Source organism: Natrix helvetica, assembly GCF_964273705.1.
Source record: "Natrix helvetica genome assembly, chromosome: 6".
Taxonomy (NCBI): domain Eukaryota; kingdom Metazoa; phylum Chordata; class Lepidosauria; order Squamata; family Natricidae; genus Natrix; species Natrix helvetica.
Genome location: NC_138553.1, coordinates 429,535 through 439,692, shown reverse-complemented (window position 1 = coordinate 439,692; position 10,158 = coordinate 429,535). Strand labels below are relative to the sequence as shown.

Genomic DNA, 10,158 nt, shown 5'->3' with positions numbered 1-10,158 from the left:
CAAAGGAACCAATGCCATCCTGGGCTGCATCAGCCAGAGGCGAAAGGATGGCTTCACAGGAACAGCTGCGGGCTCAGATCCCTCCAGAACTCCTCTGTCCAGATCCCGTGAACCCCTGGCCATCGTTAACCCCCAGAAGAGGGACCTCCCTACAGCCTTCCCAGCCTTAAAGGGCTGCCCCAGGGAAGGTGGTGGGCTTCCAGTTCTTCTCCAGGACCTCCGAGGGCAGGACAAGGGCCACCCTGGCCGAGAGAGGCACCGGCTGAAAGGCAGGGTGGATTTCCTGACTCTCGGGGCCAGACAGCAGCGGAAGAACTGCCTCCTGGAGTCAGGGCCCTCTTGTTTCTAGAGGTCTCCAAGCAAAGACAGCCCTTGTCTGGGGTGCCTTGAGGATTCCTTCTCTGGAGAGGAGAGGGTTGGGCTAGAGGAGCCCCCAGGTCCTTCACATCCTTGGGCTTGTAGGGTAATCCCACACTTCTCTCCAGACCGATCGTGAACCGTCTCAGTGAGGGGCCTAGCAGCTTCAATCCCATAAGGCACCCAGATTGGCTGAGCCTCCTGTGTGCAGCTACTCCTGGGAGTTAGCTTATTGTGCGAACCTCAAAATAGGTGGATTCTGGGTCCAGGCTAGGCGTGTTTTGCACCTTCCTTTGTCCGTGTGCATGCACACCTCACAGAATGGGGGGCCTGTACCCCACGAGGGAGGCACTAGCAGCCGGGGGTTCTCCTCCCCCCAGATGTGCATCTGTCCTGAAGTGGCCCCTTGCAGCAACGTGAAGAGTGGGGCTGTCTCCCCCCGCCAGCCACGCAGGGAGGTTACAGGAGGACGAGGGTGGGTGCGGCTGCCTTGGATTGCCGCCCGCCCCCCAGCCCTCCTGCCTGCCTTCCCTTGCGAGGGAGAGAGCCCCCTCCTCCTGGGGGCGCAGAGGCGCCTCTCCGGCTGAGCCCCCTGCTCTTTGCCAAGTCAGCACGGAGGAGGAGGGGGACAGATTGATGGGCTGGGGGCTGGGAGGTCCCCCAGCCCCGCTTGCTTTCCGCAGGCCCTCTGCCAAGGCACCCGGCCCTGAAGCCCAAAGGGGGGCACGGAAGGCGAAGCTCCAGCCGGCAAGCGAGGGGCTTTGTGCTCACGTGTCTCCACCTGGGGCTGGAAGGCTTAATTAAAGGAAAGCGGATCATAGTTCACAAGGAGTCCTCAAACGATCCGTCACGTTTTAAACCTGATCCTTTTTTTAAAGAAAAAATCCCCAAATGTTCTGTTTTCCAGCTAAAAGAAGACCTCCTGTGAACTGTGGTAATAAAAGGAAAGCCACCCGGGCGAAGGGGAAGCAGGAAGGGCTCCAGCCTCAGCTCCCACCAGGCTGCGCTGGGCAGCTTCTGTCCGCTGACAGGACGGCCGAATCAGGCAGACTCAGCAGAGGCCCAGCTGGCCTGACCCCCAGGCTCCCAGTTCCTTCTGAAGCAGTTGGGAGGGGACCCCGGGGCCGAGGTTGACCTGGGGGGGGGTTCCCACACCCCCGTGACCATCCCAATCAATAATTTGGGGGTTGCTGCTTCTCGGGGAGCTGCTCCCCTGGCTTCTCCACTTGTCTTCTGTTGACTGTCCAGTGTTGGCCTTGATGGAGTCCAAGGTCACTTGAGGCTTCCTGACCTCAGCTTCACATCTTCACAACCTTCCCTTATTCTGCCAAGAAGAAGCCAGCTGGGTCAATGGGGAAGTGGGGAGGGGGTTGTGGGTGTGTTGTGGAGCACCAGAAATGGTTCTCCTGGGGAAGCCGACTTGGTCCAATGGTCCTCTCTCAACCCTCCAGGGATCAGTTCCACCTGCCTGCCTCTGGGGAAGGGAGATGGGCGGGGCAGATGCAAAGAGAGTGGTTTGACAATAGAGGTGGCTTATAGATTGGAGGGATGGAGGGATGGGTGTGTGTGTCTGTGTTTGTGTGTGTGAGAGAGAGAGAGAGTTTGTGTGAATGTGTGTGGGTGGATCAGTCAATCAATCATTGACTCAATCAATAGATGAATGAATGAATCCATGAATGGGTGGTAGAGAAAAGGCCATTTATTGTCTCTGTGGAATTTCCCTGTTTGCTACTGCATGGTTCATATTGGGAAGTCTTGCAAAAACATAAGAAGCAGAGCGTCAGAAGCCGCTGTGGAAATAGAAAAGCTGGTCCTCCTGGGATCCTGTGGAGAATGACAGCTTGGAAGGGAGGATTGGCGGCCAGGACAGACGGATCCCAGGGGAATGGGGTCCAGGGGAAAAGCCCAGAAGCAGGGGCCAAAACTCTTGGTCAGATGGGGTGGACCAGCCAAGCCCAGTGGAAGCAGAGGAGTGGAGAAGAACCCCGGGAGCCCCCCTTGGTCAAGCTGCAGCTGAAGCCAGGCCTGGCCAATGGGGTTGGGGTTGAGAGGAGGGCCCAGGTGCCTGGCCTGTGAAGAGTGTTGGAAGAGAAACGCTGCAAAGCTCCATCTGCTTCTTGGGGTGGAAGCAATACAATATCACCAAGACCCTCCTTGTAATGCAGGGAGGAAGAAACGCCATAAAATTCAGCAAAAGGCAGTTTGACCTTGGAAGGCAAAACCTGGCATTTGTCCTGCCTTAGCAAAGAGGCCTCTGGGAGGGGAAGGAGGGAGGGAAGGACTCTGCTTCTCAGCATCAGTAGCTGCTCTTGCAGTGTGTGTGTGTGTGTTGTCTGAAGATGATAACACACACACCCCACTCTGAAAAGGAAGGTCCACTTAAGCATTGAACCATCTGGTTCTTATTAAATAGGAAGAAGGCTTTCTCTCCTTCCCTCGTAGACACAGGCACTGGTGGGGAATGATGGGAGTTGAAGTTCTACCCTTCAGTAAGCCCACCAGCTTTTGGAAGGCTGAGAAGGCCCATCAGGGATCAGTTTGGATCCCTCCCTCCAGGAAGTCCTTTGGTTTCCCAGCACATTTGCCCAAGCCCCCTGGAAACAGCCCCCTCTCAACTTGTGGGAGCCTCTCCCTGCCCAGTCAAGGAATCCAAGCAACAGAAATTCAGAAGGTTTGTTTATAAAACATAAATAGTCTTCCAGGTATATAAAGAAAACCACCAGCGTGGAAAATAAACCAACGGAAATAAATAAACTTTTTTTTTACAGGAGAAAGGAAGGGCTTCGTTGGATGTGTCACCCACCCGTCCTCAAGGCCCACTTCGGGCCTAAGCACCGCAGGGGGCTGGACTTCGGCTGTTCGCGTTCGGGTGGGCGCACGGGCAGCACCGCCCGAAACTCAGCGCCGGTGGCGGTCTACTTGATTGGGGGGGGGAGGGCTGCAAGCCCGACTGCGGCCAGGCCCTGAAGAAGCCAAGGCCAGCCGCGCGAAGAGCTCTTTGTACGCAGCGCGCTCTCCCGCCGAACCATCCCACCCCAATGCCGCTCTGGTGCTTCAGGGTCGCCCTCCCAGGTGGCTCCTTCCCCGCGTCTCCCGGGGTTTGCCCGTCCCTATGAACCAGGCTTTTCAAAGGTGCGGGGTGGTGGTGCTGCCAGGGAAAGCCTTTAACTCCCCCCTCCCCCGCTGAAAATCCTTCCTGCTGAGAGACAGACAGAGCGAAGGCGCCCCGGACCGCAACAAAAACGCCCCGAGTCCGTCGCCAGGAGTCTCCTTGCTTGCAGTGGCTGAAGGCGCAGCCGGGGATTTCTGGATTTTGGATAGAGTCTCCTGGATTGGGCTTTCCACAACCGGCCTGCAACGTTTTGCTAACCCAGCGCTTTTCCTGCCGGTCTCTCCAGCACGGTTCGGCTGGTGGGTCTCTCCCCCCCTCCCCCACAAGTGGCCTGAGAAAGAGGGGCTGAGCCACCGCCTCCCCTGGCGCCCTTGGCCGCCTTCCCAAGTCCTCCGTCCCGACCGTATCCAAAAGAGAGCTGCGATGCCAGTCTCGGGACGAAGGAGGAGCCGGCGGGGAGAAGCAGGGGAAATCCTCTCCTTCTGGGTGTTGACTCAATCGGCGGGCGAGCCAAGAGCCAAAGGCCCACGCAGGTCTGCCTTTGAGGGAGGAGGGGAGGCGTCCCTTTGATCTCGGGGACCAAGAATGCAGCCACCGCTCTGAGGCGGGGAAGAGAAACGCAGTCCCAGCCCCGAAGCTTTGCTTGGGAAGATACCCAATCCAGGGAGTCGGATGTGGACCGAGGAAAACTCCGCCCGCTCCGCCCCCTGGAATCTCAGGGAGCCCTGCCTTGCCCCACCCACCACCCACCCCGCTCAGGCGTGGCTGGGGGCTGCCTCGGCAAAACGCAGATGTTCTGAGCTCTGCGCTTGCTCCGGGGCTCGGCCAGGCCCACAACGCCGGGCTTTACCCGGAGGTTCTGACCGCCAGCCTCCGTCCAGGTGTTTCGCCTCCCGTAATCCTCAACTGCCTGCTTGCCTGGGATGAGATCTAGGGTGGCCCTCTGGGCAACAAGGCTTGCACGCGGAGAGACATCCCACCCTTGGAAGCAGGTGGTTCTTGCTACACGTTTCATCACAAACTCGCCCACCACCATTCCCCACCACCACCAATATTCAGTAATTCTCTGCCCCACAAAGCGACACCCCACAACCGAGAAAATCCACCCTGGGATTTGCCCACCAGGGAAACAGCCACGGGGGCAGGAAGAATCTGCCAACCAGGCTTGGGTGCCAAATGCAAGTCAACCCCCCCCTCCCAGTTTTGCTGCAGGGGTGTCGCCTGCTGGGCTGCCTCTCTCCTGGAGGCAGGACCCTCCCTAGCAGTTGTGCACGTGGTCGAGGTGTTTGGTGATGCTCTGCAGGCACTTCTGGAGGCGGTCCAGGGTCACCACCGCCGCGGTGTAGGGAGAGACGGCCAGGCGCTCGGTCAGGTTCTGCAGGGCGTCGGAGCGGGCGGGCCTGTGCGGAGGGCAGCCCAGGTGAGAGCCCAGCAGCTGCAGGAGGCTCTGGAGGTTCTCCACGTCGTGGGAGATCTGGACGACGGGGGCCTCCAGGGGCAGGTTGGAGAGGACTTGGTGGAAGAGCTCCAGAGCCTCGTCCATGGCCTCCAGGCTCTGCACCGGCAGCTCCCCGGGGATGAAGTCCAGACCGTTGATCTTCAGGCTCAGCGGAGGGAACTACAAAGAGACGGGGAGGCTGCCGATGAGTTTAAGCAGGGTCCGCCCAACCAGGCTCAGGGCAGCAAACAAAGCACCCCAGGAAGTGCCTGTCTGGCATTTGCTTGAACTCAGACCCCACCCCACTTCCACTGGGTCCCTCGGCAGCGCCTCCTCTTGTTAGGAAGTGGCTTTTGGCCCTCCGGTCTGAATGGGACTACCTGGAGCTGACATCCCCCCCTTCGGGCTGGCGCTGGGCAAGAGGCCGTGACACACACACCTCTTCCCCTTCCCTCTCCCAAGGTCGGCTGGGGCTGCTTCTTTGGGAGCACAGCCTTAACCCTGGCCCCCATCCGAGAGGCCCTTTAGCCCCGTGGGGTGGTGGTGGTGACTGCACCGTCAGCCTCCTCCAGCGCTCTCCTCCCCACGACTTAGACGGGGTAGGGCGCGCTACCTAGGGGCTCCTCCTCCCGCTGTATCCTCAGAGCAACGATGAGGCAATTGAAAATTCCCAGCACTGACCTAATTAGGTGACTGCCTCCCTTCCACACCCCATCCCCTCCCGTGTGGGTGTGGAAAGACGAGTTATGGTATAACGGTTTCTTGTGCAGCCGCCACGTCTTGTGGCGAAGATGCTCAACCGGCCCAGGACACCGGCTGGGCTTGGCCCGGATGAGCTGTTTTGCTCCGCGGCGTGAAAGCAACGCGGCTCTGCCTGCACTGGGGTGGCCTTGGGGTGCTCGGGCCTCGCCCAGCCGCATTTCCACAAGGAAGGCGCGCAGCCAGGAGCCGGAGAAGCTGCTGTGTCTCTGCGTGTGTAAGGCCTGCAAAGGCTCTTCCCAGACGCCCCTGCAGCTTCGGAGCGGGCTCAGAAGCCAGTCGAGCAGTGGGGCTGCAGTTGGGGTCAGCACGGGGCCCCGAAGGGAGGGTGGTCTCTGGGACGGCAGGGGATGCCGGGGAAGCCCAACCTGGCAAGAGGGGAGCGCCCCAGTGGCGGGCAAGGAGCCCCTCTTACCTGGTGCTCCTGGATCCTTGCAACAATCGTCTTGGTGAGGCTTTTCGTGTCGGCGATCACCTTGTCGATTTTCACAGACCGGCTGTAGAAGAGGGGCAGCCAGACCCACAGAAAGCCACACACAGAAATGCGGGGGGAGCGCATCTTCCCCTTGAGCCCTGCGGTGGGGGGCAAAATGGGGACCAATGAGGGGGGTGGGCTGCCAGAGGGAGGAGGGCGAGGGGGTGAGAGAGGAAGAGGGGGGAGATGGCAACCCTGCCCTATCCGAGGCCATTGCAAGCAGGGCTTGTAGGGGACAGAGAAGGGGGGGCGTGGCTGAGGAAGCTGGGCTGAATTATTTGTCAAAGACGAGAGACACTAAAAACAAGTAAAACGGCCCATTTGTCTTGAGGGGGGGGGAGATTTTGACAGGACTGTATGCTGAGTTGCGCCTGTGAGGTTCTCTTTCCTGGCCGGCTGCAACCTCCCCCCCCCCCCCTTTCAAACCGCTCTTCCCTAGAATCCGCCCAGCCCGAGATTTCACTCCTCCACCCAAAGCCCCGTCGAGTCCGGGGCTGCCCTGGCACGGGGCATGCAGAGAACAGCCTGGCATCGCTTTCCTGCAGAAACGGGCGTTTCTCCGCTTCCCAGGAGCGGCAGAGGCGGAGGGCGGCTTGTGGCAAAACCGCTGCGTGGGAGATCAGGGCTATGCCCAGCAGGGGCCACACCAACGGCTGCCCTGCCTTGCCCTCGCCTCCCGCGCCGGGCTGAGGGCCGCGATGCATCTGGGCCCCTCCCAGCCAGCCCGGCTCTTGAGAGCCCAATCAGGGCAGGCCTGCCATGCCAGTCCGGGTGCCCTCTGAAGTGGTGCGCGCTTAATGAGCCCCGCCGCTGACGGTTGGGACAAGTTCCGTCACCTCGCCGGCAACGGCAAGCAGAGGCAGCGCCTCCCGGGGCCCTTGGCCATCCAGCTGCGCTCGACTCATCCCCGTTACATAACCGGGGAGCAGCAGGGAGACTCCAGGCAGCCGCAGCGCCCAGCCCAGGCCGGCAGGAAGGCAAAAGCGGTCGGAGACCCCCTCCTGCTGGCCAACCGTAGGGGCGGGAGGCTTCCTGGGCAATTGGCTTGGAGATCCTCCTGGTGGCTGAGCAAGAGTCTTCCCGGGCCCCCGGAGGGACAGGCCGGTCCCCCTTTAAGCAGAGAGGGGCAGCCCAAGCTGCCGTGTGGCCCAAGCCCACTGCCCAGCTGGCTGACCCCTAGAAAAATGAAAGCCCCCAAAGCCCTCAGTAGTCTCACCCGAGCTGGCCTCTTGGACACTGAACCCCCTTCCCCGTCACAACACGGGGATGGGGAAAGTGTACTTGCAGCAGGTCCAGGAAAAGCACAATCGGCAGGCAGGCAGGCAGCCTCCCCGCCCCGAGAATTCCTCCTGGACCCTCCCTCGGCCCATCCCGAGACCAGCGAAGCTGCCAGATTTGACCACTCACGACCACCTGGGCACTTCAGTCCTATCCGGCCCTAAGGAAGGGAGGGAGGGAGGGTGGGTAGACGCCCCGAGGCAAATGCTGCTCAGTCGCAGATGGGGGGGGGGGGACTGCCCAAACGCAATTTGCCGGCTTCTTGGGGGGGACCCAGGTTGAGACTGGGGCTGTAGCTTCAAAACTCCTGGCACTGCTCCAGCTCTGCAATCCGGGGAGGGCCGATGCGGGCTTCTCCGGACACCCTCTCACCCAAGAAGGGGCTGCCTGTCTGGAGCAAATGCAGGCGCCAGCCCTCCCGCTGCGAAGCCCCCCCCCCCCCCGCCCAAGTGATGAAATCTTGGCGTCCCGGCTTTGCTCCGGCTGCCTCTGGCTCCAGCGCGCTCGCCTAGCTTGGCCCCTGGCCTTGTCCCCGCCGACGAGCGCTGGGCCGTCGGGCTGGCGGGAAGCCTGGGAAAGGCACCCTCGCCTGGCAGTGTTCTCTCGACACGTTTCCCCGAGTCAGGGAAGGACCTCGCGGTGGCCTTCTCACAGTGAGCGGAGCTCGGCTAGTTTTAGGACGGTTTGCCTTTACGGCTTAGTGCGTTGTGCGAATCCAGCCCCAGGGCTTAGTCTGTCTCCAGGGGTTAGGCGAACCCCTAAGTTGGTCTCCGCTTGCCATGGGGCCACGAGTGTCCCCTTGGCGAGGCCGGGTTCCGGAACCAGGAGACGCCTGGAAGTAGGGCGGGACGAGCTGGAAGAAGGTCCTCTGCACACGCTCAGAGGCACTCTTCCCGGCAGCCAAACGACTGCAAAAAATCCAGCCCACGACCCGCTACCCTCTTTCCCCGCTCCCGCCGCGAGAAGCCTCAGCGCCTAGCGCATCATTTGTTCTGCGGACGGCGCAGCTCACCTCCGCCCGCGGTGCTGCTTCGCGCTTCCGCCCCGGCCTCTGAGGCTCCATCGCACCCGCGACCCTTTTATAAGTGCAGCGTTGCACAACGCGCAGCCGGCCGCGACTCGGCTCTGCCCGTCCCTGCCCGTCCCGTCCCTGCCCTGCCCTGCCCGGCTCCTCCCTCCTCCCTCCCTTTTCCCCTCCCTTGCTCCCTCCCCCTTGCTCCAGGGCCCCGCCACCCCGGCAGGAGGGACCCACCCCGGAGCCTCACTCGGCTTGAAGGCTGGACGGGGGGGGCTTTTAGGGACACCCTTGCCCCCTCCCCAAGCACGGAGGGGGGCCCATTTGGCAGATTGGGAAATGGGCGCGAGTGGAGGGGAACGTTTCGCATTGCCTTGGCCTTCTGGCTGGCTAGGTTTGGCCCGTCGATGTCCTCCGTTCGCCCTCCGCTCGCATCCCCGCTCCGCAGAATCTAAGCCAAGGGCAGTTTTACGGGCAGATCCTGGGTTAAACGGCCGATTCACCCAGACCGCTAGACCCCGCTGGCATCCGGGGCCTCAGCGCCTGGGACAGCCTTGCCAAGCGACACCGGAGCTGACCTCCTGGGCCTGCTTTCCTTCCGGAGACGCTAAGCAGCCCCTGGAATGGCACTGGCTGTTGAAACCCAGCGGCTTGCGGCGGAGCAGCGGGACAGTTCAGGGGGAGGGTGTGTGTGGAAGGAGGCTTATCCAGCCTCAGGCTAAGGGTTAGGGTTAGGGCCGGTTACAGAAGGCAGCGGACCTTTCGGAGCGGAGAGTCGTCGGAAGCGGTGGAAGGAAGGGCCGCGCCGTCGGGGCTCCATAAGAGACTCAGTCAGCCCTGTGATTCCAGCCGGGCCAGGCGCTCAGGCGGCGGTTGGACGAACCCTCCGGCCAAGAAGACCCAGGCCAGCGAAAGGGAGAGGCCACCCTCCTCCGTGTTTTTCCCTCCCACTTCCGAAGGAGCTGGAGGAGACCCTGAGCGGAGGGAAGACGTCTCGGCCAAACGCCCCCCCCTCGCCAGGACCCCTCGGGCCTTAGGAGCCCGGGCGCCCACAGGGAGAACGCGATCCTTTGGAGAGGGGCGCACAGCTGGATGCGGCCAGGCCATTCGCTTTAGGAACCGGCCGAGCCTTGCAAGGTCCCACCAGACGAACGGGAGCTCTGCAGTCCCCTCGCCTTCCCGGGAAAGCTGTCCTAAGTTCGGGTGGGATCCGTAGAGCAGGGGATGGGCGCCTAGGAGGGTCGGCCTAAGACGCCCCGGAGCCAGCCGAAATCGGAACAAAGGGAAGGAAGGGATCTTCAGGTTCTGGGTCCATCTTTTCTCGTGGGACGCCTCCTCTCCCCACTTACCCTGCGCGCCCTTCGGCAGCCCCATCTCTTTTCTTCTTCCGCGCCCCCCAGCCCCTCTCTTGCCCTCTTTAGCAGATTTGAGGCTGCGAGACCTCAGATAACTGCATGGCAGGGCCTCCAGACCCGAATTTAACATCTCTGTCTCGAAAGACCCACGCGGGAATTCCCCTCCCTACCGCCCCATTCCCCTCGCTCGACTCCAGAGAGGATTCCAGGTCCTCGCCGATCTTTATCGGGGAAGGAGGAAAGGCTGGCCGGGTGGGAGAGGGGACACCAGGGGCGAGGGCGGCGGATAAAAGCTTATTTTAACGAAAGTCCGCCCCCCTCGACTTTTAAATCATCCGGGCTGGCTACGTAGCAAGTGCCGGTTTCCCT

General features: G+C 61.5%; 1 protein-coding gene across 1 annotated transcript; it reads right to left on the bottom strand.

Moving 5' to 3' along the window:
• Positions 1–4,236: 4,236 nt before the first annotated feature.
• On the bottom strand, positions 4,237–8,538 carry LEP (leptin). The gene is made up of 3 exons (XM_081956704.1): positions 8,432–8,538; positions 6,082–6,239; positions 4,237–5,087 (listed from the first exon to the last, which is right to left on the bottom strand). The coding sequence occupies exons 2-3, from the start codon at positions 6,223–6,225 to the stop codon at positions 4,728–4,730; spliced, it is 504 nt and encodes a 167-aa protein (XP_081812830.1). The 5' UTR covers positions 6,226–6,239; positions 8,432–8,538; the 3' UTR covers positions 4,237–4,727.
• Between the last annotated feature and the right edge of the window lie 1,620 nt (positions 8,539–10,158).

Bases quoted from the DNA above. Each gene is read 5' to 3' on its own strand.
- LEP (XM_081956704.1), bottom strand. From the start codon at position 6,225: ATGCGCTCCCCCCGCATTTCTGTGTGTGGCTTTCTGTGGGTCTGGCTG. The intron at 5,088-6,081 runs GTAAGAGGGGCT...GTCTCTTTGTAG, and splicing joins CAAGGATCCAGGAGCACCAG to TTCCCTCCGCTGAGCCTGAA.